Here is a 21,386-nt window from a genome sequence, read left to right as displayed (position 1 = left end):
AAATAGCATGAGTTAGTAGTAAAATAACCCAGCTTAACGGTAAGCTATGTTGATAACGTCCCCCCTTAGAATCCTACTAGCAAAACTTTCAATATTGCAGACAAAGACAGGAGAGGATAGGGTAGTAAGTCAAAAACTTGGGAAGGATTGTGCAAACAACAAATTTTCAGTTTAGGGAATGAACATTCATCCTACAAGTAGGAGGGTAAGGAACTCCACAGAGGCCAACTGAATTTTGGTTTTGGATTTGGCACCAAACCAAAAATGTGGCCCTGCTGCGGCCACAAACCTGCCCCCCCCCAAGAGAAAATATGCCCTCCCTGGCTGCCTACACACTTCCCCCGCCCTCTCCCTCCACAGGCTTACCATCTAAAGTGGAGGAGTGGCCTAGTGGTTAGGGTGGTGGACTTTGGTCTTGGGGAACTGAGGAACTGAGTTCAATTCCCACTTCAGGCACAGGCAGCTCCTTGTGGCTCTGGGCAAGTCACTTAACCCTCCATTGCCCCATGTAAGCCGCATTGAGCCTGCCTTGAGTGGGAAAGTGCGGGGTACAAATGTAACAAAAAAAAAAAATAAAATAAATAAAGACCGTGGTGAGGGAATTGCTCCTGCCCCCAGTGGCTCCGTGATCTAAATGGCGGCTGCGACTTCCCACGGCAGCCTCTTTAGACAGCCACGGGAGTTTGCAGCTGCCGTTTTGGAATTGGGATTAGCATAAACAGGAACAAGTTTCCCGCTCATACCATTCCCAAAATTGTGGCTGTGACCTCCCATGGCAGTCTCAGCCACCATTTAGAACACTGAACCATTGGGGGCTAGAGCAACACCTGATGCTCTTGCCTCAAAGAAGCCACTAGACCACCAGGGCCTTTTAGAAGATAGGCCCGAGGAGGGGGAGGGTGGCTGGGAGGCTGGCTCATGAAAGGGGGGACACATTTTCGGTTTTGGTTCAGTCTGAAACCGAGCTGCAGATTTTACCTGCGGATTCAGTTTTGGTTGAAACCAAAACCACCACTTTCGGTCAGCTTCTAGAGCTCCATAGGAGGAGCCAGATAAGAAAAGAAAGAATGACGCTTAAAATCAAAACCTGCTAGCAACCCTCAGGGATGGAATCGATAAGAGATTTTCTTGGGAAGATTTCAAAGTTGTATATGAAGTTAGGAGACCAGTCAGAGAGGTGTGCCAGAAGAGAGTGTACGATGTGTCAGCAATAATATCTTAAAATTTATCCTATTGGAAACTGGCTGACAGTGCTGTTCAGCTAACAGAGTGGTAGCACAGTCTGAGTGTTTGCCGTTATACAGAAGTTTTACTATTGTATTTTTCAAGAGTTGAAGGTGACATAAATGAAGAATTACATTAATCCAATCTATTAAAAACAAGGGTGTGAAACTGTGAATTAAGTTTTACTGGGCTGTAGAATCTAGGGAAACCGTAAGGAAAACTTGGTTAGTTATGGAATTTTTTTTTCTGACTGTGAAATAAGATCTGAAATCCTTTTAAGGAGTGCAGTTTCCAGGCCTACTGGTCCCACCATACCATTTGGTTTCAGGATGCTAATGAATGGCTCCTGCCATGGTCCATAAGTAAAGTGGCACAATGGCCTGACCAGTGAATCTCATGTGCTTCTTTCAGGCACTAACAAAACATTGTTCCGGACTGGCAACGGCTTCAGTATTATCAGCGATAACAAGACCATTCACCGGTGAGGGATACAGAGGATATCTGTGCGCCAAGAATCAAACAAATGTATCTTTTTTCCTACCAAAAGTGGTTAAACTCTCTTATGAAATTCAGATGAACAGCTCCAAAGATAATTGTGACAGCCAGATTAAGTGCCTCAGATAAAACTTTTCTGAATTTCTCCTTGTAGTAATATGGTGGGTGGGTGTGTGTGTGTGTGTGGGGGGGGGGGGGGGGGGGGGTTGAAGCAGTGGGTTGTACCTCACTATTCTACTATAATAAAATGCACCTCCAACGTTCTGAAGCTGACTCCGTGGCTTCAGTGAAGGGTTCATAACATTGTAACATTCAGTGAAGGGTTCGTAACATCGTAACATTCGTAAGTCTGTCACATCTCTCTATGCTCCGCCCTCGCATCAAAACGTGATGATGTCGAGGGCGGAACAGTGAGAGTGAAGGCAATGGTGCACAGTTACAACGTTGAGGGACGTATCACATGGAACTGTATGGGAAGAAGGGAGGAGCGTCAGGAGAAGGGGTCATTTTCAGTGAGTGAAGGCAACGGTACGCGACGTTGACGGACCTATCAGAGGGAACTATGGGAAGAAGGGAGGAGCCTCACGCAACGGTACGCAACGTACAGGGACCAATCAGAGGGTCATGTATTGGCACCATATATCCTTTCTGTGGGAATAATAATCCATTATTCTATGGCAGCAAGCCCCTGGTTATTTGCTGGGGCGTGGCAAATTCAGAAATGACTGTAGAAGTGATAAAGATCAGCTCTTATTTAGGGCTGCATATATTTGATGGTATACATGGTTTTATTTTTTTTTCCAGATCTATCAATCATGCAGTGGGGGACACAGGAGCCATGGACCTCTGCCTGTCTGTTCTCATGCTTTGGCAAACAGTTTGCCAGGGGAATGGTAACTCTGCTCTGGACTCCGATTTCTTTTTTTTTGTTTAATAGTCAGTGGCGTAAGCTTATACAGTGGTGGTTGGTTTCTGAAGTTAAGATGTGGATGTGCCTGTTGCCTCCTCTGGATTATTGTTTAGGGAGGTGGGAATCAGACAACAAGCCTGGTGTCCTAGAGGCAGTGAGCTTATACATAACCCTTGTTCAGAAATGAAGAATGAGGGGTGGATGTATGTGGAATTTTGCAGCATTCTGAAATCCTGGGGTGTGAACAGTGTCAGGACACATTACTTTGCTATGTCTGTTTTACTGTAGTGGCAAGATATACTTTGATACATTCAGTGTACCATTTATGTGTGTCTCTGCAGAGGAAAATCAGCGTGTCTTGTTGGCACTCCCTAATACAAGCAAGCAGCTTCTCTGTTTGCTAATGTCCCAGGAGCCGGAAATCCACCACCACACTCTGGCATTGCTCGCTATCTACACTCAAACTGAGATGGGAAGAGATCTGATCAGCAAGCACCTGGACCTCACTGAGTATGAGATTCAGTTCCAATGTTGTCTTCTGTCACTGGACTGGAAGTGCAAAGTACAAAAGTTAGATGTGCCTTTCTGTCGAGCTGACTGGAGGCACTAGCTTGTTGGTAACCTGCTCTCAGTGTTCATGCATGAGAGTTCACCATCCATATTTTTACCATCAGTAGTGCAGGAGTTTTGTTGTTCAGTTGCACAGGGCAGGCAGGTCCCCTGGAAATCCCACAGAACCTGCATGCTCCATGTGATTGAAACCTCAAGATTGCTGTACCATCCTCAATGCGCCAGACGCCAACCGCCTCTTTAATTTTATTCTACCATTCTTTTCCGTATTCTGATTTTACTCTGTTAGTTACCTTTGGTATGGATGTTATACTTTACTATTTTAATTGAATTCCTTTCCTATTCTTTCTTCTAGCCTGTACATCCTCTGCTCTGCTAGTCAGAGTGGTATAGAAAGTTTTGGAAATAAATAAATGGTAAAGATGCGGGCAGTGGACTCCCAAATTATGTACATAGTGTACCTGTGGACTTTGCACCTGGGTGGGTTTTTTGAATTCCAAAATCTGAAATAGGGTAGACATCTCTGATGGTGTGGATAACATGAGGAAGGACTTAGTGAAGCTAGAGAAATGGTCTGGAATTTGGCAGCTAAATGCAGGGTCATGCATTTGGGCCGCAAAAACATGAGGAATGATACAGTTTAGCAGGAAAGAGAAGCAGGACTTGGTTGTGATTGTATGTGATCTTAAGGTAGCCAAACAGGTAGAAAAGGCAGTGGCACAGGGAGAGGAATGGCCAGTAGGAAAAAGGAGGTGGTGATGCCCCTGTTTAAGACTCATTTAGAATATTGTGTGCAATTCTGGAGTCCGCACCTTCAAAAGATATAAGCAGGATGGAGTCAGTCCAGAGGGTGGCTACTAAAGTGGTCAGTGGTCTTCGTCATAAATCAATATGGGGACAGACTTAAAAATCTCAATATGAATACTTTGGAAGATTGGGAGATATGATAGAGACATTTAAATACCTACATGGCATAAATGCACAGGAGGCGAGTCTCTTTCAATTGAAAGGAAGATCTAGAATGAGGGGGCATAGGATAAAGGTGAAAGGGGATAGGTTCAGAAGTAACTGAGGAAATACTTCATCACCAAAACGGTGGTGAATTCGAGGGATGGCCTCCTGATGGAAGTGGTAAAGATAAAAACAGTACCTGAATTCAAGAGAGCTTGGGATAAGCACAAAGGATCTCTAAGGGAGTGATAGGGAGAGTAGATGGCATGGATGGGCAGACTGGATAGACCTATGCCCCCCGATATTCAAAACCATTTAACCATCCAGGAGTGGCACCTGGCCAGTTAAATGGTACATAGCTGGCTATCCAGCAATATTCTGCAGGGGATAACGGGCTATTTCCTGCTGAATATTGCTGGTTAGCAGATAGTTATATCACCCAATATAACCAGCTATCCGCTGATTTTTGGCTGCATGAAAACATGGGATATCTTTGGCTGGTTTAAAGATAACCAGCTAGTGCTGAATATCAGCTTAGCTGGTTATCTTTAAACTGGCCATAAATAAACCAGATATTCAATGCTGGTCACTGGAAATGGCCCGGCATCGAATATCCAGGCTTACTGCCAGTCGCAGGAGTTAGCCAGTCTAACTCCTGTGGTCTGAATGTCGGCCCCATGGTCTTTATCTGCCTATGTTTGAAATTATATTTTATTTAGATCCACATGACATGAATGTTTTGGCTTTGAACAGGGTGGTGCAGACATTACTGGGCTTCATGGATTTCTTTGACGAGAGAGCCAGTACTGCCATCAGACTGCTAACTGAGTTGTCTCCAGAGGAAAGGTGATATGTGCTCTTTAGACTGTCCTCTGTTCTGTATTGCTGCCAATATATGCTTGCTGTCTGACTGTACATGTCAATACATACATTTATTTACTGGGATTTATTAACAACCTTTATGAAGAGATTCACCCAAGGTGATATACAGCAGGTAAAGCTTGCCCAAGGTTACAGGAAGAGTTAGTAAGAGAAACCTTTGTTATTTTTCCAGCATGGTGTCCTTAGGGTACACAGCACTGCATTAGAGGACTAACATAGCTGTCATTTCCTTTGGAGTTGGCAGGCTTTATTAGCATAGAGACAGTTATGTGCTTTGCTGAAGATCTAGCAGTGACAGAAAGGTGGAATGGACCTGGTATCCAAATGTAAAACCTCAACGCATCCTAAACTATCCACTGTTCATGCCTGGTAAAGATAAAGGGTCATGGATTTGATATACCGCCTTTTTGTGGCGCAACCAAAGCAGTTTACAACCCAGCAGAGATTGGAGAGGAGGAGTAGTGGTTAGAGCAGCAGAGGAGAAGCCATAGTTCACATCCTACTTCTTCCACTGTCTTTGCTGTTTTTCACTGAAGGACAATAACTGAATGTCAAGGGCACCAATATATTTATATAATAATATAAAAATAATGGGTACTTAACGAAAGTTTTTCGTGATACACTGGCGAACAGAAAAGGAAAGTCCAGCTCTGTTGCATTGGGATTACCAAAATGATGTTTCCATAGTATCCACACCAGAGCAGTTTAGAACCTGTGGGTTATGCCTGTCAACCAGATAAAGACAAAGAACAAGTGCTCTGAGCTCTGCCCTATAAGAGCACTGTGCAGCCTTAGCTCTTCAGTATTTCTCTGTCTCCAACAGATGGTGGCAGGTGGACCGAGCAACTTCTAGACTGGCTGGATAGCTCCTGGGGCCAGTTGGAGGACTAATTGAACCAGAGTTGAGCAGTGGATGATTACTTTAAGGGCCTAAGCTATAAAAAAAAAGCCAGTACCTACCGTATTTTTCGGACTATAAGACGCACTTTTTTCCCCCAAAATTTGGGAGGAAAATGGGGGGTGCGTCTTATAGTCCGAAGGTAGCGAGTTCGGGATCGCCCTCCCCTACTTACGTGACGCGATGTTCCCTGGTGGTCTAGTGACGTCGGGGCAGGAAAGAGCCCCCTCTTTCCTGCCCAGCGCGCTGCTCTCCGTCCTCCTGACTGGTTCCTGACGGTCTCGGCGAGATTCAAAATGGCGGCCGAGATTCCGTCAGGAGGACGGAGAGCAGCGCGCTGGGCAGGAAAGAGGGGGCTCTTTCCTGCCCCGACGTCACTAGACCACCAGGGAACATCGCGTCACGTAAGTAGGGGAGGGCGATCCCGAACTCGGACAAGACGCACCGGAGCACCTAGGTTTTAGAGGAGGGAAAAAGGAAAATGTTTTTTTTCCTATTTCCCTCCTCTAAAACCTAGGTGCATCTTATGGTCTGGTGCGTCTTATGGTCCGAAAAATACGGTATATTTTTTGGAGTGCACAAATAATAATAATAATAAAGATAAGTTTACATGTGAAAGCAGAAGACCTTGTTGCTTTTTCATGGTTTCTTCCTGAGTTAACTTCATGGAGACATGTGGATGCTTGCAGCATACTGATTTTGGAGGATTTTCCCCCTTCTAATTTGCCTTCTCAAGGGAACTTGGGTTGCAGGCAGTATTCTTATTGTGGCAAAGAATCTTTGATTTGATTTAATTGCTTAATGTACTGCTTAATACACAATAAGTTTTAAAGCTGTTTACCATAATACAAAGGTCAGTACAATAAATATTCAAAGCAAACAAATCCAACAATACAATTTATTGCCAACAATACAATTATTGCATCAAAATCGTCTCTCTGCAGCAGGCTTGAGTGCTAGCACTGGCAGAATGCTCTAAGCATTGCTCTCCCTGATGTGGCTTTTCTGGCCACTGTGTCTTTTGTTGACCTGCCCTTCTCAAAGTGGGAAGCATAGGAGCAGCCTGGCAACAAGCAGTCGCTTAGTTTGGGACAAGAAAATGATCTTTTATCTGCATCCTTACAGTCCTGAGGTTTCCGTGGTAAAAGAAATGCAAGAGAGGGAATCCAAACCACACCCATCAGGACAAGAAGTCAAAAAAGCACAAGGAGCCTCAAGAATAGGGGATGTCAAATCAGTACTTTATTGAACAGACCCAACATGGTACATGTTTCGGCAAAACTGCCTGTGTCAGGCAAAGGAAAAACATATCGATCATTGTTTTGTTGTTCGAAATATGGAAAAGCTAAGGCTGCGTGGCAGAGCTCACAGCGCTTGTTCTATTGCTCCATCTGCTAGTTGGCAAGCATAACTCACAGGTTCTGAACTGGTCCAGTTGGATTAAAGGAAAAAAATTAGCAGGTAAGACCTAATTTCTCAAATTTTCCTTTGTTTTATATAAAGACGATACCTCTTTATTTTCCAACAGATTCAGAGTCCAGTTGCGGAGCAACTTTTCCACAGCAGTTTTGCCTTCTTTCACACATTTTCTGGTAAGAGAGATTATAGAAAATATTAGAATTGTGTGACAATAGTATTAAGATGTTGCCAGTTCCTGTTGTGAGGTCTTCAGAGCGACACTGATGGAAAATACTGCTACAGGACTCAGAGTGAAACACCAGCAAAACGTACAAAAGCATCAATAAACTTAGCAGGTCCTAACAACAAATGATGATACATGGATCCACTTTTTTTCTTTTGAATATTTTTATAGTACTTATCATATGACAAGAAGCCATTATCATGTATGAACTTTGTATAAGAAAATAAGCAACATTCCTTACTAGTCCAGAACAGATGGGTTATGCCCCTCTATCAGCAGATGGAGACAGAGACTAAAAGCTTGTAAGCTCTGCCCTATATAGGGCACTGTGCCATCCCATGCGTCTTAATATTTCTCTGTTTCTAGCAGATGGTAGACAGGCATACAGTGCTGTGGTGGGCAACTACCTATTTCGGAACTTCTGGACCCAGTTGGAGAACTTGTCTTCCAGTTGAGACCAATCAGGGGACAGATGTTGGAGCTAGCTGCAGGTCTCTGGGGAATACCTTGAGTAGCCAAGGTTCCTTCATCTTCTTTTTAACTGTCCCCTCTCCTTCAGTCTCTGTAGTTTCCTTTTTCTCTCCTCCCATCTTTATCTTTCACCCTTCTCTTGTACCTATTGGAAATTCTTAGAAACAGCAGTGTCTAAGGGTCTTTATGGGGGAGGAGACGAACCATTGAGAGGCCAGGAATCTAGTAGTCATGCTTAATTTCAAAGGAAGGATTGTAGGGAGGATTTTCCGTCTCGTCACATGTTAGATATGGTTAGGGCCCTACTCTGGTACTTGGAGGTAACTAATGTTTTCCAGAAGCTGAACTGTCTGCTCTCTTTGGGGGTCCAAAGAAGGGGGAGGCCACTATGAAAGCAACCATGTCTCAGTAGCTCAAAGAAGTGATTTCTTCATTCTGTCTTTTGAAGAGGTGGGTGATTCAGAACCTCTTGGGCAGAAGCACATGCAGTCTGCCCGGAAGAAGTTTGCAGAGCAGCGATATGTTTAGTTTAGCCCTATCTAAATGTATAGTGCCTGCATAGTCATCGCTTAGTACATACAGTGGGGGAAATAAGTATTTGATCCCTTGCTGATTTTGTAAGTGTGCCCACTGACAAAGACATGAGCAGCCCATAATTGAAGGGTAGGTTATTGGTAACAGTGAGAGATAGCACATCACAAATTAAATCCGGAAAATCACATTGTGGAAAGTATATGAATTTATTTGCATTCTGCAGAGGGAAATAAGTATTTGATCCCTCTGGCAAACAAGACCTAATACTTGGTGGCAAAACCCTTGTTGGCAAGCACAGCGGTCAGACGTCTTCTGTAGTTGATGATGAGGTTTGCACACATGTCAGGAGGAATTTTGGTCCACTCCTCTTTGCAGATTATCTCTAAATCATTAAGAGTTCTGGGCTGTCGCTTGGCAACTCGCAGCTTCAGCTCCCTCCATAAGTTTTCAATGGGATTAAGGTCTGGTGACTGGCTAGGCCACTCCATGACCCTAATGTGCTTCTTCCTGAGCCACTCCTTTGTTGCCTTGGCTGTATGTTTTGGGTCATTGTCGTGCTGGAAGACCCAGCCACGACCCATTTTTAAGGCCCTGGCGGAGGGAAGGAGGTTGTCACTCAGAATTGTACGGTACATGGCCCCATCCATTCTCCCATTGATGCGGTGAAGTAGTCCTGTACCCTTAGCAGAGAAACACCCCCAAAACATAACATTTCCACCTCCATGCTTGACAGTGGGGACGGTGTTCTTTGGGTCATAGGCAGCATTTCTCTTCCTCCAAACACGGCGAGTTGAGTTCATGCCAAAGAGCTCAATTTTTGTCTCATCTGACCACAGCACCTTCTCCCAATCACTCTCGGCATCATCCAGGTGTTCACTGGCAAACTTCAGACGGGCCGTCACATGTGCCTTCCGGAGCAGGGGGACCTTGCGGGCACTGCAGGATTGCAATCCGTTATGTCGTAATGTGTTACCAATGGTTTTCGTGGTGACAGTGGTCCCAGCTGCCTTGAGATCATTGACAAGTTCCCCCCTTGTAGTTGTAGGCTGATTTCTAACCTTCCTCATGATCAAGGATACCCCACGAGGTGAGATTTTGCGTGGAGCCCCAGATCTTTGTCGATTGACAGTCATTTTGTACTTCTTCCATTTTCTTACTATGGCACCAACAGTTGTCTCCTTCTCGCCCAGCGTCTTACTGATGGTTTTGTAGCCCATTCCAGCCTTGTGCAGGTGTATGATCTTGTCCCTGACATCCTTAGACAGCTCCTTGCTCTTGGCCATTTTGTAGAGGTTAGAGTCTGACTGATTCACTGAGTCTGTGGACAGGTGTCTTTCATACAGGTGACCATTGCCGACAGCTGTCTGTCATGCAGGTAACGAGTTGATTTGGAGCATCTACCTGGTCTGTAGGGGCCAGATCTCTTACTGGTTGGTGGGGGATCAAATACTTATTTCCCTCTGCAGAATGCAAATAAATTCATATACTTTCCACAATGTGATTTTCCGGATTTAATTTGTGATGTGCTATCTCTCACTGTTACCAATAACCTACCCTTCAATTATGGGCTGCTCATGTCTTTGTCAGTGGGCACACTTACAAAATCAGCAAGGGATCAAATACTTATTTCCCCCACTGTATGTTCTACTCCGTTGTTTATATATAAAGTGTCGGTACTGGCACTTAATAGTTTTACTGTGCCTGCCTGCTGAGTATCAGCCCTGCCATTTAGTTAAGAATTTGTATGTATATTTTATACCACTTTGAACACGTCATCAACTTGCATTAGTGGTACATAAGAATTTAAGTTAATTTTTTTGTGGTCTGTATGTTTTTTTTTTGTTTTAAAGGAACACATTGAGTTGATTAATGCAGCTGTACTCCCACAGTCTGCCACTCTCCTGGGAAGCCTGAGCTTGGATACTGAAATGCGTAGACAGATGGCAGCCTGCAAGGCATTCTGGGAAGCTTGTCTGACAGTTGTGGTAAGTACAGTGTGATAATGGGTGTGACCTCCCTCATGATTCATGAGACCTGGCAGTGTATAGTGAATGCAGTACTTCAGAATAAAAAGCATTTGCAAAAAATCTCAGAGTGTAGGATACAAAAATACACTAAAGGCTGTATTCGGTAACTTGGTGCTGAAAATTCAGGAAAAATTTGTGCTCGGTGCTGTTCTATAAAGGGTGTTCTGAACTGAGTGCGCTTTATAGATTAGTGCTTAGCACGGAATCCCACGTCCAACTTTAGGTGTGAGAACTTACGCCAACTGAATCCTGATGTAAATCCTGACATGCAGGTTAAGCACGCATCCCCTGTACTCTATGATTCTATGCTCAAATATTCAGTGCACCCCTGATCTGCCTATGCCCTCCCACGGTCACACCCCTTTATGGGCACCCACTGTTATAGAATAGTGAGCAGGCAGATGCACACACAAATTCTAATTGGTGCCAACTAATGTCAGTAATTGACTGTTAATGCCCAATTATTGATTGCTAAGGGGCTTGTTTATCAATTAAGTTGTGAATGCATCCCTGGATTGTGCCGAAATTTGGGCAACCTTTATAGAATCCAGGAGTATTGCGAGCATGAAAATATTTCATTATGCCTTCATCTGCACTTTTCCTCTCACTTTCTTTTTCTACCTGACATCCACTACTTGCTGATGATAACCACAGCTGCTGTAAGGGGGCATCTGCTGAAGTTTGAAAAGAAATGTGGTTTTATTATTATTATTTATTATTTTTTTTGTCTTTTGTTTGCTCAGAACAAGTGCCAGTCACTTAACCTTGGAAGTGATTCCAGAGATGTGTTATTTGTGATATTGGGTTTATTGGTAAATCTCTCGCTGGAGCAAAACGCAGCAGTCCAGGTAACATGCTTCATGTGAAGTCCACGATCAGACCTACCCTCAGTATTCAAGGCAAATAAAGTTGTCATGACTGAAAGAGACAAAAAGAATGTTCTTTTCATCTCAGATAAATGTACGTGCATTGTCAAACAGCATGTGATCTTTTTCCACTGTAGGGTCATTTCTGAACAGGATGGCTAGAAAATGTTCAAACAAAGCATCTATTTTGTAAAGGCAACATAGATGCCTGTGTGACTTTGGTGGACAGGTTCATTCAGTGACCTCCAGCAGTGCAAAATTTTACATGAGCTCCAAAGAAGGTGTACATGTGTGCATATACTCTGTGCATGTCCCCACATGTTTATAAAATATACTCATACGTTGCCGTTGTACTATTACTACTACTTATCATTTCTATAGCTTACTCCACCCAAACTACATCCACAAGAATGCCTGTGTGCAAGTTGTGTAAAAGTAGGTGCTATGTTTTGATGGGCCTTGTCATGAAACACCTACCAGCTCATTTTCGAAAGAGATCCCCGGCCATCTTCCGACACAAATCAGGAGATGGCCGGCAATCTCCTGAAACCGGCCAAATCGGTATAATCGAAAGCCAATTTTGGCTGGGTTCAACTGCTTTCCGTTGCGGAGCTGGCAAAACTTCAAGGGGGCGTGTCGGTAGGGTAGTGAAGGCAGGATGGGGGCGGGACAGGGGCGTGCTCACGAGATGGCCGGCTTCGCCCGATAATGGAAATAAAAGCCAGGCTTGACGAGCATTTCGCCGGCTTTACTTGGTCCCTTTTTTTTTTTACGACCAAGCTTTACAAAGGAGCCCCAACTGACCAAATGACCACCGGAGGGAATCAGGGATCACCTCTCCTTACTCCCCCAGTGGTCACCAACCCCCTCCCAACCAAAAAAAAAAAAAAAAAACTTTTTTGCCAGCAGTATGCAAGTCCCTGGAGCAGTTTTTAGTGGGTGCTCTGCACTTCAGGCAGGTGGACCCAGGCCCATCCCCCACTACCTGTTACACTTGTGATGGTAACTGGGAGCCCTCCACCCCCCCCCCAAACCCACTGTACCCACATCTAGGTGCCCCCCTTCATCCCTAAGGGCTATGGTAGTGGTGTACAGTTGTGGGTTTTGGGAGGGATTTGGGGGCTCAGCACACAAGGTAAGGGAGCTATGTACCTGAGAGCTATTTTTATTTTTTAAATTTTTAGAAGTGTCCCCTAGGGTGCCCGGTTGGTGTCCTGGCATATGAGGGGGGCCCGTGCACTACAAATGCTGGCTTCTCCCACGACCAAATGCCTTGCATTTCGCCGGGTTTGAGATAGCTGGCCCCAGTTTCTACTACTACTATTTAGCATTTCTATACTACTACTATTTAGCATTTCTATAGCGCTACAAGGCGTACGCAGTGGTTTCCATTATGGCTGAAAAACGAAGCTGGCCATCTCCTCTAAACCCGTTGATCGATTTAGCCGGCCCCAACCGTATTTCGAAAATACGGTTGGCTCTGCCCCCTTGTGGCGCCAGCCCCGAATTTGGCCGGTGCCGTTCGATTATGCTTCTCCTAGTCACCCGCCTGGGGCTAACCCTGCAGCCACCTGGAGGGTCTAACACCCCAGCACAGGTCAGGTCTGCCTGCACCTGCCACTTGTGCTCTACACTAGCACCATCCTCCCACTGACTGGGTCCCAACCACCTCTGGGCGAGTCTCCCGCTCTCAAATTATCCCCAGTGATTTGTAGGTTACTGGAGGCCACACTCCCAGGGGTCCCACAGTTCCCAGAAAGCACCCACAGACCCAAACCACAAACCAGGATTCTTCGTAGGTCCAGATAAGCAGAGCGAACAAATAATTACATTTATTCTCATAAAATATTGAACAGTGACCTGTAAAACAGATGGGAAAAACAGCACACAATAACAGGTAATTGAACTAGGATTAATTAAAAAACTATCTAAACATTTTATCACTACCTGAATAGTGCCTGGAAAGTACAGGTGTCAGGTTCTCAGGTTCAGAGCCCGCGGGGCCGGGCTCTGGAGCAAACGTGAGCCCTTGGGCTGCTGCCGAGGAGCGACAGCAGCAGGCAAAACCCACCAACCAACACTGGGTAAGCACACCGGCAGGGACTGCAGGCACTGCCCAGCGAACCGGATCACATGGACTGGAATCCCCCGGACTGGAGGACACAGGACTGGAACACACACCGGACCGGAACACACTGGACTGGAGCACACCAGACTGGAACACACTGGACTGGTCCGCACAGCTTCACCTGCGCTTAGCTACTAAGCCCCCCAGGAGTTGAGCTCCTGGGTTCGAGTAGCCGACAGGACTTGCTGGATACCGGATGACATAGGGACCAGGACTGGAAACAGAAGTGCTCCTAAACCTAAACTGATCTATGTGCTCCCAAGCCCTAAACCAGCAGGAGTGTTCCTAACAGTAAACTGACAAAAGGACTTCCTAAGCCCTATACTAAACAGGAGCTCCTAAGCCCTGCTCAAGAAAGGGACTTCCTAAGCCCTAAACTAACAGAGCAGGGAACTAAACACAAAGCTAACACAGGTGCTACTAAGCACCAAGCTACAAGCAGAGCTCTACACTAATAAGCTAAACACAAAACTAACAAGCTACCTAAGCACTGCTCTAGCAAGCTAGATACAACTAACAAGGTGCTTCCCAAGCACTACTCTGGCAAGCAACCAGAAGAGCTCCTAGCACTAAAAGGCAAGACAGGGGAGCCACAAGGAAAAAGAAGGGAAGCTAACACATAAGCCAAAAGTGATTCTAAATCACCAAACACCAACAGCAAAGACTGCAATGCTCCCAATAGCACAAACACCAGAAGTACTTCTAACAGCAAACTCTGCAGTGTTCCTAACAACACCAAACCCTGAAGTACTTCTATCAGCAACAGAGCTTCCAAAGCCCTACACATAGCAATGCTTCCAAAACCAAGAGGGAAAAGCAGGGGAACCATAAGGGAAAAGCAGGAAAGCTAAACACACAGTCACCAGTGCACACTGCACTAACACTAACCTGGCCCTTAGCAAAAGCAAGCAGGGAAACTAGACACAAAGTCAGAAGTGCACACTGCACCACCCTACCTAAAGCAAACACCACTGTTGCAAAGGCTCTGAAGGAAACAACACCACTTCCTTATCAAGGCCCTCCCTGATGATGTCACACTCCCTAGACCTAGGTAAAAGCACACTGACCCAGAGAGGCCCAACCTACACCAATGCAAAACCGTGAAGCACTTGAAGCCAGTACACCCAAAGAGAGGTAGAGCAACTCAGGCAACACACACACAGGTGCAGTATAGTGAAACAATTAGAGCCATGCTGCTGGAAGCTGCCAGCACAGAGAGACAGAGCCAGCTCAGAAAGGACAGAGAAAAGAAACAGAAGCCAGCTAAGAAGCTGACCCCCCAGGAAAGAGATAAGTTTGAGAGGGGTTCAGACCCCAATCATAACAACAGGAAATATAGCTGCTCACCAGTTACAAAATATAACTGATCACAGGGTCTCAGCAGAGAGGTCTTTCTCCCTCTTCTTCCAAACTGAGACTGAATACCTTACACGGACAGAAAAAAGAAAAAAACTCACAGGCAGGAAAAAGAGAAAGCAAACTCACTTCTAGTACAGCTTTAAAGAAAACAATCACCATCTGCTGGACATGTAGGAGAAATGCATGTCATCAGTAAAATAACCAGGAGAAACACATGTCATCAGTACTCCATAGGCTCAGAAACCCACTGTTTCGCCACAGGCCTCAAACACTTATTTTCTGCATGTAAAGTATTTTATACTTGTGGAAAAGGGCTTTTATAAAATGACCCTCAGGATGTGTGGATAACCTTCAGACCAAAACTTATGCAGGTAAAATGCTTTGAAAATCACCCTCATGGATTAATTTTGCTCATACTATGGTAGGAGTGAACCTCACCCCTGTGACAGAGTACGTTGGAGACGCACTTAGTGTTTCCTATTCAGTACTAATGCTGATCTCAACACTTCCATTGTTTCATGGAGAGCTCTGTTGACAAATTGGCCATTGGTGTTGGGATTAAGGTTCACATGTTGCCATTATAGGCAGGTTCCTATGCAGCTGTGAGAACTCCCCCCCCCCCTCAGGTGTTTTCCCTGGACTGGCCCAGTGCCTGATAGTTGTGGGTATTCCTGCCCCAGTTGTACAAGAATTTTGGGGCTGGAATGGGATGATTCATATGAGCTGGCTTTCTCTTACCTCTCTTTCCCCATGTTAATTCTTTCAGGAACTTGCAGTGCCTGTGACTCGCATGTGCATGGCCTTGATAAGTAGCAAGGATGGAGGAATTCTAACAGTAAGTAAAACTTATGGTTTATAACACCAAAATTATGGAGCTGTGCCAGCAGTTTTCCCTAAATCACTGCCAGGGTCTCCATTCATAGACTAGTTTTAAGCCTTTGCTATTCCAGAACAAGAGCACTTCGCTTAGCAGTAATGATGCAGAGTTCAGTTGTATATAGATCCTGTTTATGAAGAAGTATCTTGAAGCCTGGAGAGCAGTGTATATTCTGAAGAGCTACGCTGTGGTTAGGTATTTTCTCTTCTGTCTGGAAGAACAGAAAGATACAGTTTCCTCTTAATGTCCCCCTCTGTGAACAGGGGCGTAGCCAGACTTCGGCAGGAGGGGGTCCAGAGCCCGAGGTGAGGGGGCACATTTTAGCCCCTCCGGCGCCGCTGAGCCCCTCCCCCCCTCCATTGCCGACCACCGCCGCCCACCACCACCAACTTTGACCCCTCCCCCCTGCCGACGACCCCCTCGACCTCCCCCTGCCTCCAACCCTCCGCTGCTTTCGCCTACCTTTGCTGGCGGGGGACCCAACCCCCGCCAGCCGAAGTCCTCTTCTTCAGGTGCAAGGCTTTGTTCTGTTTCTGTGAGTCTGATGTCCTGCATGTTGTACTAACATCACCAAATGCATTAAAAAGGTAAAATTCTGTAAACTGTCACTGTCAGTCTTCAAGGTCTTGATGATGGAGTCTGCACAATATTTTTATTTACCAAAACAGAATGAGGTCCCCCGCCAGCAAAGGTAGGTGACGGCGGGGGAAGGGTTGGCGGCAGGAGGGTCATCGGCAGGGGGGTCCAGGGCCAAATCTATGGGGGCCCAGGCCCCTGTGGCCCCACGTAGCTACGCCACTGCTGTGAACATAAAAAGCCCAATATTCAAAACGATTTAAATGGCCGTTTAAGTCACCTGTCCGGGGCTAACTGAGCATTTTCAGTGGCACTTAACCAGATAGTGCTACTGATAATACCTAGTTAGCGCTCAAGCCGAAACTAGCTATTTGAGGGTGTTCCAGAGGTGGAGTCAGCACTTAGCCAGTTAAGTGCTGATACTCGGCATTTAACCAATTAAGATAACCGCATAAATAGGACTGCATAAAATGGAGTTCTTCACAGTTAGTTAAGTGCCAAATATCACCGGCTGTGTTTTAACCGGAGCCTGGACATGGTTTAATGCCAGTGGCAGTCAGCAAAACATTGATTGCTGCCAGCTGAATATTGGGCTTGAAGATTCTTATGAGACTTCTGCAGCCTTCAAGGTTAGAGGTCATCTTCATTACAGGTTTCTGTGGCTGTCTGCTTTATCATTTGCTGCTGTTTGTATATCCTTTGGACCATAACCTTAACCTGGCCCACTTGTTCATTTTGTATCTCCTTGCAGAGGACAGTGGGTATCCTAAGCCACGTGCTCCCACTGTGTCCTGGGGCAGTAGAAGACGCAGTGATGGGAGGCATTGTGAAGAAAATGCTACAATTTTTGAAGGTACCACATGTTTAACACGTAATGTGGAAAAACTGATTAAACATGACATTCCAGTATGCCCCCAATGCCACTTCTTTTTATCCTAGTAGATTCTGTGCACTCTGTGACTTGCCTATGCAAAATTTAGCACATCAGTATAGGGAGAAAATTTTACTGTGAGGATATATCCAGCTATCTCTTAGAGTTCGTGGGACAAACCTTTTGAATATCAAGCTTAAGATTCCTAAATCGGGATTCTAAAAAGTGGGTGAGGTCAGGGAAGGGGTCAGTCTGAAGGAATGAAATTAGATGCTCAGTGCTGGTTTCCAGTGCTAGGTGGCTAATCTAGGAGCCCTGAATTTAGTAAAGTTACTAGCAGACTTACATTTGGGTGCCTCAGTTGGAGGGGCCAAAAGTTAGGAACTAATGTTTTAGTGAATTTAGCAGCTCAGCCTTCTTTAAATATTAGTTTTTTAAGTGACTGTGAGGCATATTTTCAAAGCACTTAGCCTTCCAAAGTTCCATAGAAACCTATGGAACTTTGGAAGGCTAAGTGCTTTGAAAATATGCCTCCTTATCTCTCCCATAATGTAAGAACTCTTAAACTTGAATCTATAGAAATGCCATATCATTAATTGTAACCCTAACATTGTCCCTGCTGGTGATATAGAATAGTGATACCTTCCTCATGCTAGAGCTTCATATGACAGGTCTGATTTATAGGACACTAACAATGAATGTTTGTAAATCAGTATTTTCCATCCTTTTCAAGCTCAAGGCACATCTACATTAACAAGAATGTTGTGTGGTATAGTGTTTTCCACAAAGCAGGTAGTGTTGATACAGAGAGGACTCATTATGATCAAAAGCAGAGCAAGGAAAGCAGTAAAAAAAAAAACCCCACTGGAGGTTGGAAGGACTCAAAGGAGAGATTAGGAGGGGAAAGAGGAAGAAATACTTTGAGATCCTTTTACAGAGGCGTGCTAGCTGTTTTAGGGCACGCTAATCAGCACACGCTAAATGCTAGCAACCCCCATAGAAATATATGGGGGACTCTTAACATTTAGTGTGTGCTTATTTTTGTAAAAGGACCCCTGTATTTGTGCTGCACAGAGCAAGGCCCAGTTATCTGTGCCTTGCATGCTGCCTACTAATACTCATACTGCCTGTAAGAAGGAAAGCCATACAGGACTATGTATGTGCTCAGAATAGAGTCCCTGCATGTTTTAAGAGCCACTGCTGGTGTCTGTTGTTCTGAAATGCTGAGCATCCGGGTGCTAGTCTGAACCTCAGTGTCAGGCAGTCAGTCGTGACTTTTCTGAAATCCACTGAGCTAGACATATAGGCACCCTACATACATAATATTCAAAGCAATCCATGCATATGCCAGCAGTTAATAAAGGTATAATTTACTTATACATAGAATTTTAAAATTAAAAGAACAATATGTGTATTTAAACTGCTGAACAGACTAATATTGTTTATATCATTATGGGCTGTGTTAGGGGTGGAATACGAGCCCTAAAAATTATGCAGATAGTGGCAATATTCAGCTGCTATCTGAATAAATTATCCGCTAAGGTTTAGGCTTGCTACTGCAGAACAGGAGCAAGCTAACACTAAAGTGGATAGTGCAGGCATGGTGACTGTACTATGCATGTATTTAGCACCTTTGCCTAAACAGATAACGGCACTAAATGTAAATGTTAAATAGTTGCGTATCAGAAAATTCAGTTGTATGGATAAATGCTAAACTGTCTGTTCGTTTTTGTCATCCGTCTAACTAACCTATAGGCTAGTGGTCAGACAACGACCTTGTACTTGGTAAAGATCCTGGCTGTATGTACCAAAGGCAGTGCACAGGCTCGAGAGGATTTGATAAAGCTGGATAAGAGTAAGTAAGTGTGGGGGATGCAGTTGATAGTAGCCTGAGGAGCTGTCTGGGGTGGGTCTGCCAGGAAGTGGTAGGGGAGTTAGAATTGATAGTCTGAGAAGGTGTATGGATATGTCTTTCAGGAAGTGGGGGGGGGGGAGGTTGCAGTTAATGGGAGCATGAGTAAGTGTGCGAAATGGATCTGTTGGGAAGAGTGAGGGATGTAATGGAAAGAGCCTGAGGAGGTAGGTGTCTGAGGCTGTTCTGCAGGGAGGGCGGGGTTTCTGTGGAGGGGAACTTAGAGAGGTCTCTGAGATGGGTATGCTGGGAAGGATGGGGGTGCAGTGGAAGGAGCCTGTGGAAGTATCTGGAGTGGTCTGCAGGGAATGATGGAGATACAGTGGAAGGAGCCTGTTGAGGTGTCTGTAGTGGGTCTGCGGGGAAATGTGGGGGATGCAGTGGATAGATCTTTGGGTGGTGTCCAGGATGGGTCTGCAGAGAGGATGGTGGGATAAAAGTTTAGGGAACACTCCCTGCCTCTTTCCCCACCCCACCTTCCCTCAGAGTATATAAAAGTGCAGGAAGGAGATGAGTGTGGCGAGCACAGTGCTTTTCCATCTAGCAGTACTACTGTGCCACCTCCCGATTCTGGTCTTCACCACACACCTTCATGCCTCCATGTAGCGGCGTCCAGTAAAGTGCTTAAGTGCTTCATATCACGCCAGGGGTTTGAAGTGTTATGGTTTGAATCATGGCTTTTATTGTGAGACTTATCCAGTAAGAGCCTGAGATGAAACGTTTAAGCGCTTTACCAGGAAGGGGGGAGAGGTACACAGTGAGTACTGGGCTGGTGCTGTGTGTGCTGCGGTTTTCTCCCGGAACCACCACCTCTTCCTCAGAATTTTTTGCACCAAAATATACTTTTGTACAGGTCCAGCAGCATGCATCCCTTGGCCCTTTGGGTGGGTTCGCTCAGTGGGTATTTACATCCCTGTTCAGTAGCATCCCCAGCTCTGGCCGCCCCAAAGGGTAGATCACGAGCTCGGGAACAAATACAGGTTCTCCTGCATGACAGTTTGTAGCACTATCACTGAACCACCAAAGCAGTCCTAGATTTGGCTTTATTTTAATGACCATCTGTCTGTCAAAAAGAATAAACTTAAATTGAAAGACTTGCAGGCAGTGGCGTTCCTAGGGGGGCGGACACCCAGGGCAGCGCCCCGCCCCCAGGGTGCAGCGCCCCCCCCCCCCCGATGCAGCACGGACCCCCCCTCCGGCGAAAGAGCCCCCCCGGGTGCATGCCGCTGGGGGGGGGGGGGGGGGGGTGCCGCAGCACGCGCCTGCTGCGAGTTTACTAACTTTGCTCGTTCGCTGCAGTTCCCTCTGCCCCGGAACAGGAAGTAACCTGTTCCGGGGCAGAGGGAGCTGCAGTGAATGAGAGAAGTTAGCGAACTCTCGCAGCAGGCTCGCGCTGCAGCACCCCCCCAGCGGCGTGCACCCGGGGCGTACCGCCCCCACCCCCTCCCCTTGGTACGCCACTGCTTGCAGGCCTTCACATCCTTTCTTACCTTTCCAACATTCCTCATCTTCCCTCATCCTTCCTGATTTCTCTTCCTCCTCATACCTTTCCACTTCTGATCTCCAAACTTTGTCTGTCAGCAGAGCCAGCCACCATGTGCATTGGTCACTCTGCCTGTCCTAATATTGCTGCAGTCTCTCCCCCCACCCCCCAGGATTACGGATCTTGATGAAGCTCCTGGACTCAGAGAATGAACAGATTGTGGGCAATGCTGCCCTCTGCCTTGGTAACTGCCTGGAAGTGCCTGGGGCTGCTGCTTCCTTGCTGAAATCTGACATCCTGAAGGTTTTGCTGAAGCATGCAGGTGGGGATGCTAAGAAGACAGCAGTGCAGAAGAATGCAGCAATTGCATTAGGAAAGCTCTGTACTTCAGAACCCAGGTAACCTCACTGTTCCCTATTATGCTGCCTCATCTTTTAAATGAATTTAATAACAGCAGGTATTTATTGATAATAAAATTCTGCCACATGCAATGTTTGTACAACTTCTTTTACATGGTGACGATATACTTAGCCAAGATTCCATAATTTCCACTTGAGCTCAGAGAGGTGTGGAGGCTCATTTTCAAAGCACATATTGTCCAGCTTATTTTCGAAAGAGAAAGACGCCCATATTTCGACCCAAATCGGGAGATGGGCGTCTTTCTCCCGTGGGTGAACAAATTGGTATAATCGAAAGCCGATTTTGGTCGT

At 45.7% G+C, this 21,386-nt stretch overlaps 1 protein-coding gene across 2 annotated transcripts in view; it reads left to right on the top strand.

Moving 5' to 3' along the window:
• Positions 1 to 21,386, top strand: part of TTC12 (tetratricopeptide repeat domain 12) — a 73,081-nt gene that overhangs the window by 39,606 nt on the left and 12,089 nt on the right. For both annotated transcript variants that reach the window (XM_030221050.1, XM_030221051.1), the window contains exons 11-21: positions 1,636 to 1,705; positions 2,524 to 2,612; positions 2,971 to 3,139; positions 4,904 to 4,996; positions 7,459 to 7,522; positions 10,428 to 10,562; positions 11,348 to 11,452; positions 15,724 to 15,792; positions 17,162 to 17,263; positions 19,037 to 19,136; positions 20,849 to 21,074. In XM_030221050.1, coding sequence (XP_030076910.1) covers positions 1,636 to 1,705; positions 2,524 to 2,612; positions 2,971 to 3,139; positions 4,904 to 4,996; positions 7,459 to 7,522; positions 10,428 to 10,562; positions 11,348 to 11,452; positions 15,724 to 15,792; positions 17,162 to 17,263; positions 19,037 to 19,136; positions 20,849 to 21,074 — 1,222 coding nt within the window. The remainder of the gene's footprint in view (positions 1 to 1,635; positions 1,706 to 2,523; positions 2,613 to 2,970; positions 3,140 to 4,903; positions 4,997 to 7,458; positions 7,523 to 10,427; positions 10,563 to 11,347; positions 11,453 to 15,723; positions 15,793 to 17,161; positions 17,264 to 19,036; positions 19,137 to 20,848; positions 21,075 to 21,386) is intronic.

The sequence above is a fragment of the Microcaecilia unicolor genome, chromosome 12, assembly GCF_901765095.1.
Source record: "Microcaecilia unicolor chromosome 12, aMicUni1.1, whole genome shotgun sequence".
In the NCBI taxonomy this organism is placed as follows: Eukaryota; Metazoa; Chordata; class Amphibia; order Gymnophiona; family Siphonopidae; genus Microcaecilia; species Microcaecilia unicolor.
This window is presented reverse-complemented; position numbering and strand designations above follow the sequence as displayed.